The sequence below is a fragment of the Rhinolophus sinicus genome, chromosome 17 (assembly GCF_057876585.1).
Source record: "Rhinolophus sinicus isolate RSI-liver-muscle chromosome 17, RSI-T2T, whole genome shotgun sequence".
Lineage (NCBI taxonomy): Eukaryota > Metazoa > Chordata > Mammalia > Chiroptera > Rhinolophidae > Rhinolophus > Rhinolophus sinicus.
Window position 1 is genome coordinate 189,887,812 of NC_142517.1, and position 26,232 is coordinate 189,914,043.

Sequence of the window (26,232 nt, forward strand, 5' to 3'; positions counted from 1 at the left end):
CCACTTAGGCCAGGACAAAGGTGAACCAAGCATGGTCCCCTTTTGCTCCTCCTCCCCAGCCTGCGGCTTGGACCACATGCATCATACTAAGTGTACCTTCATGTATGGGGTGAGAGGGACAGCAGCCTGTTTTTTCCATATGAAAATGGAGTCCCTATCTAGCTTATATCCATCCAAATGCCTTAGCAGTTTATATAATAAAGAAGCCTTAGTTGAAACACGTTGAGAACTTCCTTTTTCTGTATAGTTACTTCTGAAAAGAAAGCAAAACAAAAGTGGGGAGGATGTGTGAAGGGGGAAGAAGCAAAAAAAGTTTAATCAAAGTACGATTCCTTTCTGCTCCCTGCAAATTAATCAGTTGCGGAAGAATAAATTATCTTACCCAAACCAAAGAAGATGACCCTGAATGTCATTTCTTCTTCCTTGGATATATATATCCCTAGGGCCAGACATAAGTAGAATTCACCTTCTTTTCAGTGCTATGTTAATATGATAGGTCTTTAAAAGAGAAAAATTGAAGAATCAGTTTAAGGCAGAATAAATGTACTTCTCCAAATCATTTAATTGTTCACAGACACTCCAGAGGTTCCTCCAGGTGACTAAATCTGGGCCCACATTAGTAGAACGGGGCTAACATCATTCCAGACTTTTAATGATGGGAGACCCTAAGGTATAATTGGCTACAGTGAGGATCAAAGAAGTGAGTGGTGGGCTGCAATTTATCTCACTCTAACTAGGTAGTTTTGAAAAGAAAAAAAAAAAAATTGGAGCTAAACAATTTTTTGCTTAGATGAAGAGATTATTTTCAATAGGCAAACATAACTTACTTAACAGTTTATTTTATATGGGACAGTACTTACTGTAAGGTTAGATAGTTCCAAGGCAATGGAGATAAACCTCACCCACTATGTTCATGATAATCAACTTCTTTCCGGGTCTTTTGGAAAACAAAGAGCACCAATGACTCACACTCAGATAGAGAAATATAACCTATATTGAGTGCAGCAGTGTGAGCTTGAAACAATTAAGAAAAATGTGAAATTTTGAATAAGGAACAGGTATAGTGGAAATAAACATGATTTATACAAAATGAGAAAATGGAAGACTGAAAAGTGACATGGATTTGGAAAACATGTAAATTCACTTGATTAGACTTCATCCAATAAGGTGACATTAATAAAGCAGCTATATTAAAAGTCTCTTAGCTGTAATCAAAATCTAATTCTATGGCATTATAAAAATTGCCTTATAAATTAGAATCAGCATTTTAAAAATGTTACTTACATAACTAAATTACAAAAATGAAAGTGTCTGAGTGCTAATGTGAGGAAATAGACGAAGTAGTTCTCTTGCGCCTCACCATCCCCAAGCGTTTTAATATTCTCAAAAAAAAAAATCCTTTTCTTTTTATCTGTAGTCTTTCTCACAAGGCCATTTAAACAATGTACAATTTTTCACAGGAATTTTATAAGAATCTTCCCTTTGCAGGGCTATAAAATAGTTTATATTCCCTCTAGTTTCTTAAGTAATAAAATCAGATTTATTTTACTGGCATTTGAAGTGTAAATGAGAAACAAATGAACAAGATAATTCATGGCCTTCACAAGTTTTTTTTTTTTTACATTTTAATTGTTAACATTTTTTGCATGTGATATATATCTTTTGCAGGGATATTTTGGCAGTTTAGTTGCCACTCTGTTATTTTTCCTTGGTGGTTTGTTTTGAATTGCATAAATGAGACTTTATAGATAATATGCACATTTTCTTTCTTAGTCAGTGTCAAGGAGAATCCTAGATGAACTATAGTACCCATATTTCAGAGGTTTTAGTAATATAATAGTTGTGTTCCAGAGGTAGACTTTTCTAAATAGGTTGAAATTTTACCTGAAACTTGTTTTTCAAAATATTTTATTTACTCCTTGAAAGCTTCAAAAGTTTATATATTCTCTCATGTCCTATAATTCAGTGAAAGTAAAATGAATTAGGTATCACCTTTGAAATACTAAATAAATGCTATTTTAAATAGTTTTGATGGACTTCATGATAAAATTGTAAAGGTAATTGATTGGATTTTATTTTGAGGCTAAGATTTTTTAAATCCCAGAGTTCTTTAGTGAAGTCTGCATGTTTTAAATAAAGTAATCAGAAATTCATATGTGGGGACTTCTTGCATTGGAGAAAACAGCACATGTCTAACAAATTCAAAAGTTTTTTTCAGTACATCAATGCATCTATCTTTTCGCAACCATCTGTTATCCGGCAGCACCATCTCTTGCTTCCAGCCAGCTTTCCACATGTGTGCAACTTACTGCCATTTCCACTAAGTGGTAATAGAGCAATAAAACCCTTTCAGCTCTCAAATTTTAAAACAGCCTTTTAATGAGATTTTAAAAGGCATCATTATTAGCAGATTTTACGTAATTTTCCAAGCACTAACGAATGTACATTGCATTAGAATATTAATTTGCTCATCCAAATGGTGAAAGAGGTTCTTGTGAGGTCAATATCATGGAGCTGAAAGTGTTCCTTGAATAATATTTCTGTTGTTTTTGTGCATTGTTCTGTGGTCATGATGTCAACATCTTTTTCATCCCTAAGAAGAAGAAACGCTAGAGGGTCCAATGGCTGAGGAAGAGAAACCTGTCACTCTTCCTGAGAAAGAGTGTGGGGCTGCCAAGGCCTCAGACCAACCTAAGGGCCCCAGTGAGGGCCAAGAGGAGTCTAGTGCGGAGGTCCAAGTAGTACCCGAAGACAGTGCCCCAGCAGGGGCCCCGCAGGAGAAAAGTGTAAAAGAGGTCACCGAGGTGTCTGCAGAAGTAAAAACCCCTTCCTCTGCCAGGGAAGGTGTGTCTTTCTTAGGATTTGCATGCATTTTGTTGCAAATGATCTCTCCAGCAGCTTACCAACCTGACTGATGCCTTCCCAATGCTGTGCCATTGCTGGGTCTTGTCATGATCCTAAGACCACTGTTTTAGGCTCAATGAACAGAGTGTGGCTTGCACAGGTGCTGTGTGGCAGCTTGGTTTTCCCAGGCTGCAGCTGATTCTTCATTTTACTTTGCCATGATACAATACGCTTTGCAGCCAGGCTGATGATGCTATGTGAGCTACCCCCACCCATCTCAAATGTTTGCCAGTCACATTGCTAATACATGTGTATTTTTATTTTTGTTTTTATTTTGGGGACAGCAATTCATATGCTTTTATTTCAAACTGTAGAGTTGGATTTGGGCACAAAGGGGCTTAAATGGTAGAATCCTTTTTGTTTGCAACCGCAATACGCTATATGTTTTATGCTTCAATGAATACTGGTTTGGTTACCTTAAAAGCTCCTGCTGATGCTTCTCATGTCATTTCCTCTCCATGGCAGCCAACCAATCCATCTGATCATCCCCATCTCTCTTGAGTTTTTATTCATCTAATCTTTCTTAGAAGTTCATGAAGTATTTCTTTTCTATTGTTACAACAGGACACACAAGTATATAAGGTAATGATGATCCATACACTTGCTCTCGACAGATAATTAAATTTTATTTTTCCCCAAATATTTTCTAGAGAATTACATTTAGGTCTAATGACCACAATAAAATACCATTACCCTTAAAACACAAGTGAGACTCTGAAGCCTTTTTGATTGGTGAACAAATAAAAATAAAAAAGAGTCATTTAATTTCTGTGAAGCCTCCCTAAAGCCAATAATGGTGAATCCTCCACCATTTGGTTGTGCTCCAGGGAACGAAGTCATGACCAAGGAGAGAAAGATATTTTAATAGTTGACTCTCTTTAAATTTTGTTACTCACATGACTTCCCAGTATTAATGGTATAATTCAGATTTTCTTATATGTCATACAGACTAAGCAATGATTACAAATTAAGAATTTTGAATATGTGGTGGAAATTGACTTGTCAGTTCTTAGACCTTATCATATAAAGTCAATAGCAAATATTTATTTATATTCCTGAAATTTAATCTCAATGACTTCTAAAAAATTGTCAGTAACCTTTCAGTGCCCCCCATATTAGTGCTGGTATTTGTTGATCAAGCTAATTGAAGCTATTAATGCTTATTATAAATTAATTGGCCTTCTGCCCATGACCTGCCAATTCACTTTTAAATGAGAAAATAGATGAAAAAGTTTAGTAGATATCAATCTTGTTTCATTTTTAGTTTATATATATTCTTTGTACCCTAATATTAGCTACTTATTCAATATTCTTTAACTCGTAATTTTTATCTGTAAAAGGCATATGGAAATTTTTTTCTACTACAATATATATCACATACTGTTTAGGAGAGACCGAACAAACAAACAAAAGAAAAAATATTCAAAATATGCTCTTACTACAATTCCTCTATGCATTAATTCACAATGGGAGTTCATTTTAGCAATAGTACAAATATATCTCAATCCTGACATTTCCATATTTTTAAATGGGTAGCATGCTTGCATGTTCCATAATTTTTCTTTTTACCCTACCATTCATTTGTCATTTCTAAATATAATTTTAAGCTTACTGCCTGAAAGCACTTGCCTATTATTTGTTTAAAAATCAACCCAATTACTTCAGGTTTACTTACAGCCTCGAAGATGGAGTTCCATGATCAACAGGAATTGACTCCCTCTTTAGCTGAGCCATTAGACAAGAAGGAGTCAGAGAAACAGATAAAGCCTGGTGAAGACCTTAAACATGCTGCCTTAGTTTCTCAGCCTGAGACAATTAAAACTTCCCCTGATAAAAAGGACATGCAAGGCGCAGAAGAAGAAAGAGCACCACTCACTCTGTTTGGGCACACTCTTGGTTCCGGCCTAGAAGACACGAAACAGAAGACAGAACCAAGCCTAGTAGTACCTGGTATTGGTCTCCCTGCAGAAACCCCAGCTCCAAAAGATCAAAAGAACTGGTTCATCGAAATGCCAATGGAAGCAAAAAATGATGAGTGGGGTTTAGTTGCTCCAATATCTCCTGGCCCCCTAACACCCATGAAGAAAAAAGACGTACTTGAGGATATCCCAAAATGGGAAGGGAAACAATTTGATTCTCCCATGCCAAGTCCCTTTCAGGGTGGAAGCTTCACTCTTCCTTTAGATGTCATGAAGAATGAAGTAGTTGGAGAAGTATCACCCTTTGCTGCTGCCCTATTACAACTAAGTAATAAAAAATCTCTAGAAGAAACCAGTGGCCTAGTGACTGCCAAAGACGTTGCTAAAGTTGAAGAGCCCTATAAGGATAAACCTGACAAAATGGCAGATGCACCAGCCTCAGAGGCAACGATTTCACCTAATGTTGCCCACATTCCGATTGTGGAAGAATGTGTCCCAGAGAAAGTTTTAGGAGAGGAAAAAGGAGCAATGAAGCAAGAGAGTGTGCAGAAAAAAGAGACGTCCACCCTTAGTGGACAGGAATCTACACTTACTGAGAAGGAACCTCAGCTAAAGCTTGAAGAAAAAACAACTAGTTCTGACAAGGAAACCATGCCAAAAGAGAGTGAACTCCCAAAATTAACCGGTAAAGAAACCGATGTAATTCAACCCTCCATAAAGCACACTTTCTCAGAAGAAGAACAAAAAGGCCAAGAGCCTACCACGAATGCATCAAAACAGGAGTCATTCCCTGTAAATCTGGAGCAAACAGTTACAAACACAGCCATGGCCTCTACGACACTGGAGAACGTCAGGAAGGAACCAGCCGCATTAAGTGAAAAGAGTGCAATTGAGGACCTTTTTGAAGAAAAAGTTGCTGACAAAGATAATAAAGTTGAAGGAGTTGGGGCTGCAACATGTGCTGAGCTTAACATGCCATTTTACGAAGATAAATCAGGCATGTCCAAGTACTTTGAAACATCTGCCTTGAAAGAAGAAGTGACAAAAAGCATTCAGCCAGGCAGTGATTACTATGAACTGAGTGACACAAGAGAAAATGCCCAAGTGTCTTTTGATACTGTATCTCCCATGTATAAAAATGGCGACAAGACACTTCAGGCAGGTAAAGAACCCCAGCCCAATGCTGCAGCCCAAGAAGCAGGGTATAGCACTTTTGCAAAGAGTTATCCATCTGATTTACCTGAAGAACCTAGTTCTCCTCAAGAAAGAATGTTCACTATTGATCCAAAAGTGTATGGAGAGAAAAGGGATCTCCACAGTAAGAATAAGGATGATTTGACACTAAGCAGGAGTTTAGGACTTGGTGGCAGGTCTGCAATAGAACAAAGGAGCATGTCAATCAATTTGCCCATGTCTTGCCTGGATTCCATAGCCCTTGGATTTAACTTTGGTCGGGGGCATGATCTCTCTCCATTGGCTTCTGATATTCTGACCAACACTAGTGGAAGTATGGACGAAGGGGATGATTACCTTCCAGCCACTACACCTGCACTGGAGAAAGCCCCTTGCTTCCCAATAGAAAGTAAAGAGGAAGAAGAACAGATAGAGGGAGAAAAAGCTACTGGAGAGCCAAGCACTCAAGTTGAAACATTGTGTGAGTCGCCTTTCCTAGCCAAAGATTATTACAAAAACGGTACTGTCATGGCCCCTGACCTGCCTGAAATGCTAGATCTGGCAGGAACAAGGTCAAGACTAGCTTCTGTGAGTGCAGAGGAGGCAGCCAGGCGGAAATCAGTCCCATCAGAGACTGTGGTTGAGGAGAGGAGTACTGGCTTGCCCCCTGTCGCAGATGAAAATCACATCATCGTAAAAACAGACAGTCAGATCGAAGACCTGGGCTACTGTGTGTTCAATAAATACACAGTCCCACTTCCATCACCTGTTCAAGACAGTGAGAACTTATCAGGAGAGAGTGGTTCCTTTCATGAAGGCACTGATGATAAAGTGCGAAGAGATTTGGCCACAGACCTTTCATTGATTGAAGTAAAACTGGCAGCTGCTGGAAGAGTCAAAGATGAGTTCAGTGCTGAGAAAGAAGCGTCCCCACATGTCTCTGGTGACAAACCAGGACTGAGTAGGGAGTTTGATCAGGAGAGGAAAGCTAATGAGAAGCTGGATACCGTACTAGAAAAGAGTGAAGAACATGCTGATTCAAAAGAACATTCCAAGGAAACAGAAGATAACATTGAAACATTTGGATTAGGAGTAACCTACGAGCATGCTTTGGCCAAAGAACTGACAGTGTCAAAGGATGCATCACTTCTCATGGCTGAGAAAGCAGAGAAAAGTCTTAGTTCAGTGCCAGAGGTAGCTGAGGTAGAACCATCCAAGGAAGCTCACCCAGAACTGGATTTCAGTTCAAAGAAAGCTAACCAAGGTCAGTTAGATATTAAAGTCAGTGACTTTGGACAAATGGCCTCGGGGTTAAACATAAATGCTGGACAAGCAACAGAGCTTAAACTCGAAGCTACACAGGCTCTCACTCCCTCATCCGCAGCACCTCAGGATGCAGATATGTTTATGGGTGTTGAGTCTGGCCACATGAAAGAAGGCACCAGAGTCAGTGACACTGCAGAAATCAAGGAGAAGGTGGCCAAGCCTGACTTGGTGCACCAGGAAGCTGTAGACAAAGAAGAGTCGTACGAGTCCAGCGGTGAACATGAAAGCCTGACCATGGAGTCCCTGAAGCCTGATGAGGGCAAGAAGGAAACATCCCCAGAAGCTTCTCTAATTCAAGACGAGATTGCCATCAAATTTTCAGTGGAAATACCTTGTGCACCTGCTGTTTCAGAGGCTGATTTAGCCCCAGATGAGAGAGCAGATGTCCAGATGGAATTTATTCAGCTGCCAAAAGAAGAAAGCAAAGAGACCCCTGGTATCTCTATCACACCCTCTGAGGCTACAGAGCCATCGCTTGAAGGCATTGGGGCTGAACCAGCAGAAGCTCAGAGTGAGGAAGAAGAGATAGAAGCCCGAGGAGAATACGATAAACTGCTTTTTCGCTCAGACACCCTTCAGATTACTGACCTGGGTGTCTCAGGTATCAGGGGAGAATCGGGGGAGACCTGCCCAGGTGAACACAAAGGAGTGATTGAGTCTGTTGTGACTATTGAGGATGATTTCATCACCGTAGTGCAAACCACAACGGATGAAGGGGAGTCGGGTTCCCACAGCGTTCGTTTCGCAGCCATAGAGCAGCCTGAGGTGGAAAGGAGACTGTCCCCTCCTGGTGAGGAACAGCTCAAAATAGAAGAAGCAGCTGAAGCCCAGGCAGAACCCAAGGATGGCTCCCCAGAGGCTCCGGCTTCCCCTGAGAGAGAAGAGGTTGGGCTCTCAGAATACAAGGCAGAAACCTATGACGATTACAAAGACGAGACCACCATTGATGACTCCATCATGGATGCTGACAGCCTCTGGGTGGATACTCAAGGTGTGCATTTTTTTTTTTTAATTTTCTGCTCCCAAATACAATTCGATAACCTAATGGATTTTTTTTTTTTCATTTTAAACATTTTTAAAAATCCCTTTATCTCTTTATTTTGCATTTTGTTAAAAAGATGAAGGATTTTGTACATTTCTTACTAATGTTTTTGTTGTTGTTCTTGTCATGATGTGCTTTGATCCGCAGATGATGATAGGAGCATCATGACAGAGCAGTTAGAAACTATTCCTAAAGACGAGAAAGCTGAAAAGGAAGCTCGGAGACCATCTCTTGAGAAACATAGAAAAGAAAAGCCTTTTAAAACCGGGAGAGGCAGAATTTCCACTCCTGAAAGAAAAATAGCTAAAAAGGAACCTAGCACAGTCTCCAGAGATGAAGTGAGAAGGAAAAAAGGTTCATTTAACAATCACTTCTTTAAAAATGTATTTGAAGTAATTCATTATTACTCTTTTGTAGAAAAAGAACTGCATAGCCATGGTAACTATTTATGAAATTTTGTTTGGTTTTCCTCCAAGTGTTTATTTTTTCCTGATGGTATGCTTTTTGTGTTTTCTTATTCATAGCAGTTTATAAGAAGGCTGAACTTGCTAAAAAAACAGAAGTTCAGGCCCACTCTCCTTCCAGGAAATTCATTTTAAAACCTGCTATCAAATATACTAGACCAACTCATCTCTCCTGTGTTAAGCGGAAAACGACAGGTGACTGTTCAATTCTGCAATGTGGCTGGCAAACATAGACATGTTTTTTGTTGTTGTTGTTTTTTTAATCTCATTACGGTAGCAGCTTCTTCATTTGTTTTTCTTTCAAGAATCTCAGCCGTCATGAACAATTTCGCTATTAAGTGTCTTGTATCATTATTATTTTTCCCCCTTCCTGCAAAAGAGGTCATGATCATCTTTGTTTCTTTGTCATGCTCAGACTTAACAGTGATTGTATCTTGGCATTGTGCTCTAGTGTCACCGTCTGGGGATTCCTATTTTCATTCTGTGTGTTTGGTTAGACGATGGCGATGACTATACTGTGGTATGCACTCTCATTGTTTTGTTTATTTTTCTCCCTCATGCTTAAAGCCATACATATTTGTCCTAGTTTCTATATTGTTACTGCCAGATCTGTTACTGATGTTGATGAACTTCCTGAAAACCACCAAGAATGCATAGTGACTTTGAGATTGAAAATGAAAAGCAAATCGGGGGTTAAATAGTGGTTGCAAAATTGCTTTGGAACACAAAAGGAAAAAAGGAAAAAAAAGGAAAAGATATTGTCTGGAAATCCTTTGGATTTTATTTCCCATATCCAAAATTATGAAGGTTTTCAATCTACTGTGCTACATCTCATAGCTGACATTTCGTTATTGGGATTTCCTTAAATGGGTTGCCTCCAAACTCCTAAATTTTCCTATATTATTCAGTGTTCAAACTTCGAAGATAAAAACTATTTCCCCCCAAATTTCTTAGAACTTAGGTCTATTCCTATTTTACTACCTTATTTTATTTATTTTTTGTCTTCTTCAAATATACTTGTTTTCTGCTGTTGGAAAAAGTGACGGAATGAAGGAGTGAAACATGTTACAAATCCTATAAAAACCATACAGGTATCTATGATGCAAAATCTATTCCTAAATTTCAGTGCTGACTATTTATTTAATGTACAATTATAGTAGGATAATCTTAATTTACAATATCTTATTTTAGCATTTATTAAGGGGCATTCTTGCAGGCTACAAAATAAGATATCAGATTGCTAAATCAGAAAGGAATATTTCCTTCCCATTAAACATTAGAAGTGCCTTTTTATAAAGATTCAGAAGGTTTTAAATGTCAAGAGCAGCATTAACCTTTATAAGAAAAGGAAAATCAAGGTAATTAATGATTTTATGATCGCCACAGAAAATCCCAAGTGTTTTGTATTTTTGTTCTTCACATAAGGATCATTGCATTTGCTTTTCTTCAAGATCTAGTCTTTAAGGCAGTATTTGAAAATGGAAGGCTTATAATTATACACAAACCTTGATGATAAAGGCTCTGAATGAGCAGTTTCTCTAAGTTAACAGTTAAGAATTAACATGACATCTCTAAATCTGGTATCACCTCTTACTTAGTTCACTTTTATTAAACTTGGGATTTTTCTTCTAGTTAGACAAATGCTTGGGCAGGTAAAAATCTCTTGGTTTGGGCATAAAAATATCCTATATCCTACCTAAAATAATGAAAGTATATATCAGGATTGTAGAATTTCAGAGATAATGTCAAATGGTTTGAAGTACCTACATGTCAGATTCAGTTTACCCCACAGAGAGTTAAATTGTCGTTTTAATTTATTCATAAAAGAAAATGTAAGATCTTTGGACTATTTGGGATCTTCTCTTATTCTCTTCAAATATTAAGATACTGAAGCAGAAAGCATATACAAACATGGTGTCATTGGCTTGAAGCAAACTATATGTATCACAGAAATTTGAGATAGCTTATAGAAATAGTAAGGAAGCATCATTTGCTCTGCTTTTTTTTAAAAAAAGAAAAAATCAGTTCCAGAATCTGTGAATAATCTTACTAACCACTCCTAAATAGCATGTAGCATATTGTAGACAGTTATTATTTTTGTGCTAGAGCTGCAGATGGCTTAAGAAACCTTTTTGAAACTCATTCGAAGTGCTTATAAGGATAAGCATTTTTTTCCCTGAATTCTTCTCTCTTGTGAAACAAAATTAAGGAGGGAGTAAACAAACAAGCTTGTGTCTTTTGTTTTCTAAGCACAGCTTTTAAATACAGACAGTTTTCCACAACACAGAGGAAATCGATGACAGATATTTAAGTCAAGTCAGGTAAGTCATCAACAGAAAATATGCTAGAGATAATGGAGTTTAAAATTGAAGCAGAAGTATAAAATAGCAGCAAGAGAAACAACAGTAACAGATGTGGTAATAATGTCATACAGTAAGTGCATGTGTAGAACATGTTCTATATTACTGAATTTAAAATTCCTTTCCTGTTTTCTCTTTGACAAGCTATTTTTTTTCCCTTCACTTCTCATGTGGTGTGTTTCACATCAAACAAATGTGTCATTCACGTTGTGAAAGAAAGGGTGCAGAGGGAATGGGGGTTGGCTGACTAAGACAGTTTGGAATATAAAATGCAGAAATATGTGTAGGTATGTGAATGGCTACAAAAAGAGGGTGTGGGAATCTCGGTGAACTGCCTTTTGTATCAGGTCAATCCAAGAAACAGTCAGTCCCCTTTCCTTTAACTCCACAGCATTCAGAGAACTATTCTGTGACTTCCATTCTAAAGGATCTATCCTCATGTAATAGCAATTTAAAAGTACATTGGTAACCAATAGACAAGTATTTGGTGTGCGTACCTGTGCTTTGGTAAACACTGGGTTATTATATTCATTGGCACACACTGTAATGGGAGCCACATGCCATAATGTTGGTATTCAGGTTTCTTCACTTACTGAATTTGAGTTTAAATATAAGCAAAATTTTGCTTTGCATTAATCCGTTGACACAACTGAATATCCAAAGGGTATTGAAAAATACATTTATGTGGTTTTTAGCCACTAAGTTTGGGGTTGTTTGTGTCTTCTCTTTTCCATAGCAGCAGGTGGTGAATCAACTCATGCTCCCAGTGTGTTTAAACAGGCAAAGGACAAAGTCTCTGTGAGTAAAATAATTTTTTCCTTGTTCTTCATTTGTAGTTCTCTTTTGTATTAGTGGCAGCGTTTAATAACTTTCGATATAATTTAGACGTTAGCTGTTTACTCTTACATGTAATTTCAAATCATTCACTCACCCAGAATGAGTCTTGGTGGCATCTGGCTGTGTCTTAATGTACTGTGGAATGACATGTGATGGGAGTTGGTGAGAGCTGATCTGGGATTAAGGCTGCCTCTTTAGCATTAAAACAAAACGTGTAAAAACAAACAAACAAAAAAAAAAAACACGTGTGAAATAGCATGATGATCTGGCAAAAGTGGGGGAGCCCAATTATTTATTTTTCATAGATTCAAGATTAACCATTATAATCAACATAAAAACTATATTTCATAGCACATATTTGTTTTTACGAAATAAGAATATGAAATGTGGATGAGCAAAAATAAGTAAAAACATACATAATCCCCTTATCTAAAAATAACTACAGTTACCATTTTGATGTAAAATATTTTTTTCTATACATTTATCGGTTTAATAACGAAAATGGAAACACTGTATCAGTTATTTAATTAAACAGTAAACAGATTTCCATGTAATTAAACATTCTTGTACATCATTTTAATGACTACATAACATTGCATTTTACTTATTTACAGTGATATGCTTAATCAATTCCCTATTGTTTCACATTCAAACTATTGGTTGTTATTTTAGCAATATATTTCTTTAGGATAATTTACTAAGTAGTGTAATTATTGTTTTAAGGAGGCAGTCTGTATTAAAGTTTTTGCTACATATTGTCAAATTGTCCTCCACTAAGATTCTACTGACTTTTATGTCCTCCTGCTCTGCATGAGAGTACCCATGTTTATTATTGTTACTAGGTATTTCTAGACTTTTTCTACATTGACCAAATAAGTTGAAATATCTTATTGTTCTAATTTGGTTTTATTAATAATATTTAACTTCCATCATAATGTATTGGACCCCCTTTATCCTCTTCTACCACCCTCCATCCCCCCTTACCCTCTGGTAACCAATATGACTCTGCCTGGTGAGCACACAGTGCAATATAGATGATGTGTTATAGAATTGTACACTTGAAACCTATATAATTTTACTAAACAGTGTCACCCCCAATAAATTTAATTAAAAAAAGAAAACATGATGAAATATCCATACACAGCTATTAGAACAGCGAAAATAAAAATAAATTCTGACAATTCCATAAACAAACAAACAAACAAAAAATTCAGCATGTGGCCTACAAAAAAAATAATAATAACAAAATAATATTTAACTTCTTCATATGTTTATAAATCTTTTATATTTCTTCTTTTATGAATTTTATGTTTTATATTATTAACTGTATTTTTTAAACTTTCGAAAGACCAAAGCCAACATGAAGTATTTTTCTCCTTATTGAAGGAAAAAAAAAATCAAAAGACTATTAATTAATGAAATCCAAAAATAACAACAAATAACTTGAATGATGTTAATTAGTAGCATATCACAATGTTCTAGGTCTTAGCCTTCATATATGATAGGTAAATCACAATTCTTTGCTTAGCTTTTAAAAAAACTAGTAAGATTTTAAACTTCCACTTATTTATTGTGAAAAATAGGAATTCACTTCCAATAACAACCAGACCTTCTATATCATCTTGAACCCAAGGGACCTTACGTTGATAAAAACATATGTGTGTGTATATATATATATATATATATATATATATATATATATATATATATTTAATTTTATAAATATTTACAGATATGTTCTTGAATATATGGCAAGCAATAAAATCCATTTATTGTTTTAGTAAATATTAGTCTTTATTTTGAAAATACTGTGATTTCAAGATTTGTATCTCTTTACTATCTGTTTCTGATGAAGAACTAGTGAGCTGTGGTGTTTTAAGAGCAGGGTTATAAAACAGACCAGGCCCAAATCTTATTAACTATATTTTTCCTCCTGTGTCTTAATTTTCCAAAAATAAGGGGAGCAGTAAGAATTCCTGTATCATAAGTTGTGAACATTAAGTGTAGTAATTTTATAAAATAGTACAGTGTATAATGCGTAACATAGTATTTTTTCAATGAACAATGATGATTGTTATTGTTGTTATTATTATTTGAAAGGTGGAAACCTTTAGGAGCAGATGTGGAAAGTATATTTGAGCTTTCCCCCTTTAGGACAGAATTCAAATGTACGTTGTATGAAAAACCTTTAGAACATTTTCAAGTCCCTTGGTCTTTGACTAACTCAACAGGAATTGACATTCAATGCTTACACTTACGACAGTAGCCATATACATTCTCTCACACAAAACTAACTTTTTTCCTTGTAAATGCCCTTCTTGTCTTTCTGAAGATTAGACCACCATTCTTTCTAACTTTTTCTCATTTAACATTCTTTTTTTCTTCTTTGTATCCTCATTCTCTTCCAAAGTTTCCTAAAACCCTAAGATTAACTTTTATTTATCTCTGATAGTACATCCATCAGAACAGTTATCTGATTTTTCAATTGATCTTTATTGTGAATCTGACCTATAGTCCTTCATTTTATTTGGATTTTTGTTTGTTTATTTGTTTTATTTTGTTTTTAGCATAGAATTAATAGTTGTCTTTTATAATTTGACGCAATCCAATTGCTCCATTTTTCTTGCCTCTGTTACACCTTTGGTTATTTCACTATTCTGTGGATAGCATCAATCAAAAAAAATAAAAGTCTTCTGCTGACCCAGTTAATACTTCCCACACAAAGTGCTGGGTCTGTAAAACAAGAAATGATTTGTGCAATATGTGAATACTTATGCTTCTGTTAAAGTGGCTAAGGAAGTTAAAACAAAATACAAAATCTCAGCCTCAACTGCTATTTTTGTAGCAGCTAAATCATATTAATTATTTGAAGATAAAATTTCCTTGGCTTTGTCATACTTGTCTGAATTTTTAATAGAGTCTCCCATGAGACTGTGGCATGTGAGCATAGCTTTCTCCAATAGCCATGCACATCCAAACCACTTACTTAAACTTGCTGACAATCTCCCCAGAGATTATCAACACCTGTAAATTAAGTCTTGTGATTTTTATGGGCAATCTCTTCAGTGCTGACTTTCGTTTTTAGAATTTATAGCACATCTTACAAACTGTAGCCTATGTATAAAAATGTTATGAATTTTGTGGTATAACTTCATCCCCAGTATGCATTTTATTCATAAAATGAACTCATTACATATAAACTCTGCAATTTTCTGATGAAATCAATGTAGATAATCTAAAAATATATTTTCTCAATTTAAAAAAAGTTACATTATTAGATTTTAAATATACTTTGTTCTAAAGTTCTTGAAATGTGACCAAGATATCAGTTATATATACATCTTAAGGGCTGTGCTTATCACAGGAAAAATTCTAACTGACTCTCGAGATATTTTCCAATATGGTATCATCGTAAGACCTATGGATTAATCAGACTTTATACACAGAACCCATAAAGGATATTTTAACTTATATTCTGATATACGAGTATTCTTAAGTCAAAAAGAGGTATTCAATGAAAATCTCATTCTCACATAAATATACATCTCAATCACTGATTATAACCATTTATTATGTGTTCTTATTAAAAGTATACATTTAATTTGTTATGTGTTTATACGTTTTTAAAATTTTCCTTTTACTTCATAGTTCGGTTTATTTTGTGCTTTTGTTTGTTTTCTTTCATGGCTAGAACTCTACCTTGTCAAAGATTCCTGCCTTACAGGGTAACACAAAGTCCCCAAGAAGCAGCTCAGCCTACCCTAGCGTGACAAAAAGGGCTATATTTTCTGACAATTTTTTAATACAGCCCACCTCAGCGGGCTCCACAGACCGTTTGCCATACTCAGAATCAGGGAACAAGGTAAGGCAGCAGAGTAATCAAAGGCACAGAAAGGAGTATTATTTGGGGAAAGGTTATAGCAGTAAATGTATGAAAACAAAGACTTTAAATTCCAAAATGTTTGACATATAAACAGTAGACCTTATGAAGAACAAATGCCAATTAAAAGTTTCAAAAGCTATAAACATTCTAACCATTAAAAAAATAGAAAATGCCTTTTTTTGTTTATCATCCATTATTAATTAATTTATTTGATATTTAATAAAACTTCAAATACAAATAAAACACATTAAATATAACATTACATATAGCATATTATATATAACCTTGTATAATCTAATAATAACACATTATAGTACCTATAATATAATAGACAATTTGGACTTGGCATCAGACACATCAGGATTTAATACTAATCTCTGCCACTTACTAACATGGTGATCTTGAAAAAATTATGTAAACTGATTAAATCTGTTTCCTTAGCTATAAAATGCATATGGTATTTTGTGGTAAGAATTAAATTATAAGTAGATATAAAGTGTTTGGATTTCCTGTCACATACATACACAATGTGTGGCAGTGGTCATTGTTAGGAATATTATGCTTGCGGTGTCATACTGCCAGTCCTTGCTGATTAATAAATTATCATGCAAATGGAGATTTTTTTAGTAAAATTACTAATTTACTGAAAATTGCATGAGTGAATTCATTTTCCCTGTGTTATTTAGAATTGACACTTCACAATCAACTACTAACACTAACTCCAAAATAGTATATTTTTATAAAACCTTTATGCAACTATGAATTCTTTCTAAGTTTTGAAGTAGAAATGCCTTGAAGCGTATGAAATTCAGTAGTGTATAGTGAAAGGAATTCTAGCAGCGCAGGAGGAATAATAGCTAGAGCAATGTAATCGATTTGTATTATTACAATAAAGATTCACAAGAACCCAATGTCCTTTTGTTTTCCCCAATCAGGATGGATTAACCAAGAGCCCAGAAAAGCGCTCTTCTCTGCCGAGACCCTCCTCCATTCTCCCTCCTCGCAGAGGTGTATCAGGAGACAGAGATGAGAATTCCTTCTCTCTCAACAGTTCTATTGCCTCTTCATCACGGCGGACCACTAGTAAGTTTCTTTTGGTTGGCTTCCTTTTCAATCATTTTTTAAAATCCCTAAGTGAAGTAGAGTTTATGTGTTTATACTTTACAAATAAAACATGCTTTAAAAACAGATTACATTTATCCTAAGAATCAGAAAATCCAGACTGTTGATGGATCCAAAATATCTGAGTCAAAACGATTTATGGAGGAAATGAGTACATACTGCTTTATTATCCATCAAACAAGATGAAAACAAAGTCATTTTTCTCAGAATATATTTCTCTTTTCTTTCAAGTTTAGAGTAAAAAGCAATTTGAAAAAGAAGTACTTAATAGAGAAAACCAATAGTCAGGCATTTTAAATATATGTATTTATATAAATTTAACCCTTCTTAGAATTCTAAGTCCTAAAATCCATAGCTGGAATGTCAACGATTAAAACCTTCTCAATTTGATCCTACTCAATTTGTCTTCCAATGAGGCTGTAAACATAGCATGTTCTGTGCAGTAGCTTCAATTTCTTTTGACTGATGGCCCATCATGAGCTGGTTGGCAATTATCACAATTTATGTAAAGAATATAAAAATGTTCCAATCATTACCCACTTACATGTTGTGTTGCTGCAAAGACTATCTAGTAAAGCTTGGGTTCAAGTTGTTTTTGTAAATATATTTATATTACAATAATATCTACCATTTATTGAGCACATGTAGATGCTAAAACCTGAAGACACATTTTTCACTCAATTAACAATGCTGATGGTTAGGTATTAACAACCTCATCAAATCTACTGAGGAAAAAAATTGACCTTTTAGAGAGTGTAACTTGTCCAATGCTGCACAGCTGATAAATGGTTGAATTTGGTTTTCAGCCCACTGATAACTTCGCAACCTGTCCTCTTAACGTCTTCTCTACATTTATTTGTTAGAAATAGTTTTAGAGAACTGCTTTGTAGAACTGCACTTGGAGAGTAGTATCTGTCATTTAAAATCCATTACAAAATGGTGGAAATTGTTACTGCTATCACATTGTGGTTGATTTCACCACTTGTTTTTTAAATATTGAATAAACGATCCACTTCAAATGTGACTATTTTTCATGACATTTAAACAATGATTGTTTTTTTTGTGTGTTTTTTTGGTCTACAATGAAAGTGTTTATTATCATTAAAGCACTTGTGCTCTACATCATTTAGTTTTGTGAAGTATTAACATCTTTTTAAATGCGTGCTCGGAACATTTTGCAATCACTAAAACTCTTATTTACATTAGCAAAAATGTAATATTAACATGAAACTTGCAAAGAAGGCATTTAAGAGTTAGTACTCTCCAGAGAAAAAACTTTAATTCCAAATATCTGGAGTTGAAATTGTGCTTGACCCCAACTCTGTTGAGATAATACAAAGGCATCAAGTGCTTCCTACAAGCACACCTCGCTGTGGAAGCAAAATGATACTTTCTCCATAAAACCACATTTTCAAGCCACTGTGCTCTGCCTTGTAAAATGTATCTGTGTATAAATGGCTTTTAATGTTCTGAGTCAATTCTATTTTGACTTTCTAACTTTACTTAGCTTTATAAATGTTGCATTGCATTATTTGGCTGTGAACATAGCTGATATTCTGATAACCTAAGGATATAGGGTTCATTTTATCTTTACTAAAATAAATATCTCTAGCTAAAAGGCACAGGGACAATTAGAAGAGGATGCAATTTGCCTATCTTCTTAACTGCACACAAGAATGTTCTGACATTTTGTACAGCTACTGAAAAGGTTTGAAAGAAACAATGCTATGCAGTAAGTTCATTTAGCCCAAGAGGAGTGAAAAGCATTGTCATTGAGGACTTGACAAGATAAATAAGCACAGTTTAATAAAATAAGTCATAATTTTTTTAAAAAAATTGTTTTAGTGTCTTTAGTGATTTTTCTTCTTTCTCCGGATGTAACACAAAACTTTCATCCTTCAGTTTTCGAAAGCTTAAAGCTGTTTTCTAAGTATAGATATTTGTTTCCTTTTAGTGAAAATTGTTATGCACATCCAGAATATTGCTTAAGCTTAGTCTCCATGAAGTAAAAAAACACACAAAAAAAAACACACAAAAAAAAAAACAAACAAAAACCTCTGCACACTTTGATAAATTGAGGACATACTAAGTTCAGGTCCCATGACAGGCAGCAGTGGTAGGTGCAGTGGCAAATAGTACAGAGATTTTTCCCTCACCAAAATACCTGAGCTATTCAGAGGTTATGAAATCTTAGAGAAACCATTTAAGGAAGAAATAAGGTTTCTGAAGAGATTTTTTCAGAAGGACGTAGTGACTGACCCAACCCAAGTCAAAAACTTGGTCCATAAACAAACTTTGTAGTAAAGAAGCGACAAAAAGCCAAGGTGGTTGTGGTTGTATCATCCTGGTCTTGAAACACTTTTTTTGTGGAAAGCAATGAAAATGCATACTAATGTATCACTTCAGTCTTCTCACATCCCATTTTACATTGTCAGTTGAAGAGTTTACCTATGGTTTGCCGTTCTGTGACACAATACCAAAAGATCAAGGGCAACTTTCACTTGATATGAGAAAACTGTTCACTAAAAGAGGAAGTAAAATTGTTTTGTGTTTCTCAGGAGATTGAACCTAGACCACTGGGTAGATTTGCATTGTCTGTACATTACAGTTATCTAAGAAGCTTTCTTGAGCTCACTATTTGTAAATATTTAAGCAAAGATTAATTGTCCTCCTTGTCAGGAAGAACTCCCTGCACTGATGATCATTTGCATTAGATGACAAATCCTTTCCACTTCATTGGTTTTAAAATTATTGAGTTATACTTTTATCCTCTATAATATTTCTATAAAATTCACTAACTTTTTACAAAGTACACGTGCTCAGTAGTAAAAAATAAAAATCATGCCCTTCCTATAAAGTACAAAAAAGTAAAAGAATCTGTATAATAAATGTGTGATATAAATAAGTATTCTTTGATTAGAATCAATGTGTTATTCTAAGAGAAAAGGTTTTTATGTTAAAGAAAAGTTCAACAAATATTAAGAAGCTACATATCATATCTGGCTTAGAATTTAATATCATCTGGGTAAATGGGCCTCAATGTCCTCATTTTCAAATTAGGGATGAGAACTCAAGCTGCCTTTATTGTGAGTGTTTTTTCGGTTGTCAAATGTTTGGTATTTACAAAAGTGCTTTGAAATCAGTAAGGTGTTATACTTTTATTTATATCATTATTATTTCAAAAAAGCATTTGAAATTGCATTCAAAAACATTTGAAAAATATAATTTAGGAGAAATTTAGTACAGGAAAATTGGGGGGAACGGGTTAAATGACAAAATGAGCTAAGGTCAAGTTGAGACAAAAAAATGCATTTTGCAATATCCTATATAATTGACAGAGAGGGGTTTTTATATTAATCTGACTCTAAACTACCTAACTAATAATGAAAGTAGAGGAGCAAAAACAATCAGGTACAAGATTCACTGTGAATATATTGTTAAAACGTCCTGGTTTTCTAAGGAGAGAAATGTCCACCTGGGTGTCAGAATGAACTTACTACAGAGAAGAATGAATGGTCTGCATATCACACAAAGAATCTTCAGTAAATATGAGCCCACCTAGGACATTAAGTGCAGACTTTTTTGTGCAAATACAGGCATATCTGTTTGCCTTAATGTTCACAGAAGTAAAACATAGTTTTTGACACATTCATAGTAAGAATTAAGAAGAACAAATCAGGAAAAAACAAGTTTTCCTCTTGCATTGATAGCAGTGCATATTCAAAGAAATGTCACCAGGTTGTGAGCCAAAAAAAAAAAAAAAGGTGCTCTCACCTTTTAGAGCATTGTTGTAATTCATAAATATTCTAAACACTTTAGAAATTTAATGTATTGTGAGTTCTAACAATTATGGGGAGAAGGCTATCTTGAGGACCACTTTCTGATGCTGTGGTTTTGGCTTTGTTTTATTTGTTGATGCAGGGTCAGAGCCCATTCGCAGAGCAGGAAAAAGTGGCACTTCAACACCCACTACCCCTGGATCAACTGCCATCACTCCTGGCACCCCACCAAGCTACTCTTCACGCACACCAGGCACTCCTGGAACCCCTAGCTATCCCAGGACCCCTCACACACCAGGAACTCCCAAATCGGCCATCTTGGTGCCCAGTGAGAAGAAAGTCGCCATCATACGTACTCCTCCAAAATCTCCCGCTACTCCCAAGCAGCTCCGGCTTATTAACCAACCACTGCCAGACCTGAAGAATGTCAAATCCAAAATCGGATCAACAGACAACATCAAATACCAGCCGAAAGGGGGACAGGTAAGTGTCATATGAATACCTATTTGCTGCCAGGTGTAAAAACCCCACTAATTATTATGATGCCTTCTTCATATTATAAGCTTACAGTTGTGCCCATAAAAGGGAGGTGGAGATGTTAAAGAGTTATTGGTTACGATTCATTGCCAAGAGTTTGGACCTTATGTGAGAAAGCTAGTGTATAAAATATAATGAAAATCACACAACATGGGCATTTCTTCTGGTTATTAGTAGATAAAAATTGACTTGACCATATAGGAGAATCTTTGTTTTGATTGCCTAACAAAACTTTTCTGTACATATTTCTATTGCCTTGTGGATTAAAATTACATTTCTGATATAAATTTGAGTGTTCTATTTTAGATCCTGACTGTGAGCTCATCTGACTATATTTTAGGGATTTCAGTTTTATCTCCTTCCTTCTTCGCCAAGGAGTTCCTGTTATATCTTCTACCATTTCCCCATGTTCACTTAAAAACCACAGCATGATTTACCAAGTTCTTCTCTGGCTGCTATTACCTAAATCTTGCAAAGGGCAGATATTCAAGTTGATAATAAATAAACAGTGATATATGGTTCTGATTAATAGAGTTACTGGACTAAAACCCTATTTAAGATTAATTGTATTGAATAGAGTTATTAGTAAAGTTCTGTGTATTAACTCTTAACTCTAGCTCCAGAGCAAACATTCACATCTTTTCCAACCAGGGAGCTTTGAGTTCTGTCTTGACCTTGCTTTTACACTGTATGTTTAGACAAAGCAATTAGCCTGGAAGAAGACAATAACAAATATCATTTAGTGTTTCCCTTGAGATATTGATCTACCCGTGGAATAGTTTGACAGTTTTTGTCATTGACATGATAAACACCAACCTTGAGAGAAAGAGGAAAGTAATAATTTGCTTTGTACATGGGCAAACTTGCAGTGCCCTCTCACTATCCTGAGAGAGCCTTTCCTTTTAACCTCAATATTCTTTTCTGCCGCTCTTTTTCTTGTCTCTGATATTTTCTGCCACTGATTTGTGGTATCCTTCCTTCCTGCCAAGAAAATGTATTTTCAGGCAGGTTTAAAGAAAGATCTTACTAAAAAGTGAAGCTATCAAGGACTCCTACTCACTATTGGAACAAAAACTCAGTGTTGCTCCTTCCTTTAGCAACAGAATATTTTGCCGTCTCATTTTGACTCTATTCATGAAAGCCCAAGAAGTTGAGAAAAATCAACCGAAGTTAGGGAAGGGGTACTCAGTTTGCCCTTTTCAGGACAACTATAACATTCTATAAAACTGTAGTCATAGAAAGATGCTTTGTCGTAGAACGATGTTATTAAAAATATGAGCCACAAGTACACTTTTTAAGCAAAACACACACATATATATATATGCTACCAAATTTGAACCTATAATTCCAAAAATCTCATATTATTCTTGCATTCATCAATTTTGCACATCCAAGAGAAGGAAATATTTTGGGTCTTTGGGAAATAACCCAATGTCTTATTATTTTTATATTTATACATAAATAATTTGAAAGAGTAAGTTGAATAAAATCAATCTAGTGCCAATTTAAAAGTGTGTCAATTTAGTTTTTGGTGAGACCCCTTAAAATAGAGTAACATTATGTATATTTAAATTCAATTCTCTTCATAAATATGCCATATCTTAGTATTCTCCTTAATTAAATGTGGGGTTTACTTTTTATATTCTGGAAAATATTGATACTTAAAAGTATCTATTTCTTCTTAGAATCACAGAGAATATAGATTATTTCCAAGATATTTTATTGAAACCAGAAATAAAATTCAATAAAAAGGGGATCATTATTGATATAGTTTGATATAGAAATTCTGTAATATATGGTTTCATTCAAAGCACTCCTCAAGGTAGAAACAAAAATTGTGGTTATAGCCCTACTTTGCTGGAGTCATTGAGGTTAAACCAATCTGAACAATATGAAAACTTATTTTTATTGTCTTTATGCTTCTTTATAATATCTGGTTGCAAATATTTCTATGTCTAAGTTTAATTGACTTCTATCCTTGGTAATTCATAAAATTGATATAAAGGTGTCTATTCTTTTGAGCTGAACTAAAACTGCCCTAGAGATTATGAAAATTAAGGACTAATAAAGACATGTAGCAAAAAAAAATTGCAGAAAGTACAAAAATAGCCTTGAAATCATGGTGTCATTTGAAGAAAATCTCTCGTTTAATAAGGGAAGTGTTAACCTGCCACAAAACTATCCTATCTCAGCATCAGATAACTTGGGAAAAATTTGTAACAGTGAAGTTATGAAGTGACTTTTGTTGAAAGCAAGCAGTATACCCTTACCAAGATAAGAAACAGATAGAAGGAAAATATTTGCCCTTTGTTTTGTCGTAGACGGTATCAGTACATTTAAATTGCAGGAGGAGATGAATTGGGAAACTGAAATGCACTGCAGTTGACGTGTCTTTGTATGAAAAATGTATCACTCAATACTTTAACACTATCCCCACAAAAGCCTCTTTTCAGTATATGATCTTCTCAAGTACAGGCAGTGAGGAGTTCTTTCTTTCCTCGTGTTAAACTGGAGGTTTTGACTGGATTGTTAGAGTTCCTACTTTATAGAATGACTAGCAAAATGTTTTGTGTTAAAACTTCTTATAAATCATCAAGATGACATGCTAAAAACCTTTGGTATCTGATGGAGAATTCATAAATGCACTCTGTTGGGGAACTTGAAGCCACATGCATGTTGTTCCCAATAGTAAATTGATAATCCTAGGATATTTGAATGGACAATAGCCATCCCAGAGTCATTGAAGAGGACAGGATAATAGCAATACTTTCTGTAGGAGCCATGTTTTGCAATATAGTTATGTGGTCTGTACATATGGAGAAAAATAGGCACATACTTCTCATTAATGAAGATGAGAGTAAATTTTTAGAAGTAACCTTAATCCGTCTGCACAGGCTCTATTGTCATAAAATTTTGAATGGTTAGATTGTATGTAAATGATTTAGTTTTAAAAACTTTATTATTGTTGTTTTAAAGTTTGTGCCATCTCTAAGAATTGGGAGAGGAAATGTATAATAAAAGATATGTATGTCTTGGGAGTTCAAAAACTTTCCAAGTTAGGAAGCTTTATTATTTGCCCCAATTTGAACATTTATTGCTCTTCCACATGTATAGGTTTTGTGCTTGTAGCTGTTATCTTTCCTGTTACTGTCCAGTTTTCTATTTGCAAAGAGGCTCAGCTCAATGGCTTAGTTCCACAAGGCAAATCAGCGCCTAATGGCATAGATAAGCTAGCTGAAGATACGGACGCTTGACAGAAAGCAATCAAGTTAATCTTTTTAGCTAAAACCAATTCATCCTGTTGGAAAGAATACATGCAATCCTGAATTCACTGTAGATAGTGAGCTTGGCTAATTTAACTCAAGACAGAGGTCAGACTATCTTATTAAGTGTATTTGAAACTATTTCAATGTAGTTAGCTCCCTTATCTACATTAAATCTAAATCTCAACTTTGGAATAAATAGTTTTAGTTTTTTAAGAATACAGTTTCTTGATTAAACAAAGGTAGGAAAATAATTTCTCTAAATGTGTGGCATAAAAACATGTAAGCAACAACACAATGTATGGTACTTTTTACCTTTTCTATGTATTTCTTATAGGCACATTGATATGTATGGAATATGCCTACATGTTTTGATAGGTCTGTTTTTTTCTCCATCAGCATTATGAAGATCAGCATACAAAGCACAATTTTTGTACCTTTGTGATAGTTGAAATTTACTAATGAAGTGGTTTCACAGAGGCTGTTTTCATTTACAGCTTGTTGGATAGGGTAGTTAAGTAGATGATGATCTCTGCATGGCTATTTCTATGGATTGATGGGTAGCCTTATGAATTAGGCACTTCTGCTTCATTCATGGACCAGTCAGTCATTTTCAGGTCAGCTGGGCTAGTGATAGCATATTCAAGCAAGTCACTCCTGTTCAAGTAAACAACATTATTCATCTTGTGTATAAAGAATCTTGTAGAATTTGTCAGCTTATTACTGTCCAGTCGATGTTACCCTAGCATCTTTTAAAAAGAATTTATTTAAACAAATCCATTACAGTAGAACCTATAAAGTATATTCTTACATTCTAGAAATAAAGCTGTCTAATTTCTATCTCTCAGTTCTAAATCGATCCATTGAATTTGGGAACATTGAATGTCCGAGATAGTCAGCTTCTTATAGTCCAACTTTCATATTTTCACAGAATAAGAAACAAGTTCTCACATTACCTATTTGCTTATAATGTCATCCTTTAATGGCTGAGCTACAAAGTCAGGTTCTATAATTTTTATTTAATGCATAATCACTTGTCTACAAAGTATGCAGTTTTATATACATTAGTCTTTTTTGTTTGTTTGTTTACTTTATCTTTTGTTGCACAACATGAAAATGGTAACATTGGTTAGTACTCTCTTCCACACCAAGGTTTTACCATATCACGATTGAAATTTGGAGCTTGTGACTTTTTATAATATTTATATGAAGTAATTTAATGCAGATAATGTGTTATATGAATACACCATTGAAAAGTTGAGACCGTTAAATTTGGAAAGTTATGTTGCTTTTTTTTTTATCAAGTTTTTGTATTCTCCTACAACTGACAGATAATTTTTTAAATTATTCTAAAAATCAGGGTTTTAAAATAGAGGGCAGTTAGCTAACTTCTGAATTCCTATAGATAATCAAGGACCAATAATGAAATATTAACTCTAAAATCAAGCTTGACATCTTTAAAATAACATGGTGAGCTATCTTATATCTCCTAAGTAATTCCATAAACTCAAAGTAGTATATTCATTTACTCAACCATCGACTCAACAGATATTTATTGAGTACCTATTATTAAGTGTTATACTAAGTTCTGGGTACTGAGAACATAACTGAACAAAACAGACA

The 26,232-nt window shown here is 34.8% G+C and overlaps 1 protein-coding gene across 24 annotated transcripts in view; it reads left to right on the top strand.

The window, feature by feature from the left end:
* MAP2 (microtubule associated protein 2) overlaps positions 1-26,232 on the top strand; it is a 261,018-nt gene that overhangs the window by 217,754 nt on the left and 17,032 nt on the right. For 13 of the 24 annotated variants that reach the window (XM_088794145.1, XM_019726959.3, XM_088794140.1 and 10 more), the window contains 8 exons: positions 2,599-2,844; positions 4,570-8,313; positions 8,512-8,718; positions 8,889-9,023; positions 11,925-11,986; positions 15,717-15,887; positions 16,844-16,991; positions 20,952-21,292. In XM_088794145.1, coding sequence (XP_088650271.1) covers positions 2,599-2,844; positions 4,570-8,313; positions 8,512-8,718; positions 8,889-9,023; positions 11,925-11,986; positions 15,717-15,887; positions 16,844-16,991; positions 20,952-21,292 — 5,054 coding nt within the window. The remainder of the gene's footprint in view (positions 1-2,598; positions 2,845-4,569; positions 8,314-8,511; positions 8,719-8,888; positions 9,024-11,924; positions 11,987-15,716; positions 15,888-16,843; positions 16,992-20,951; positions 21,293-26,232) is intronic. The other 11 variants (XM_088794156.1, XM_088794160.1, XM_088794157.1 and 8 more) reach the window with 9 other exon arrangements.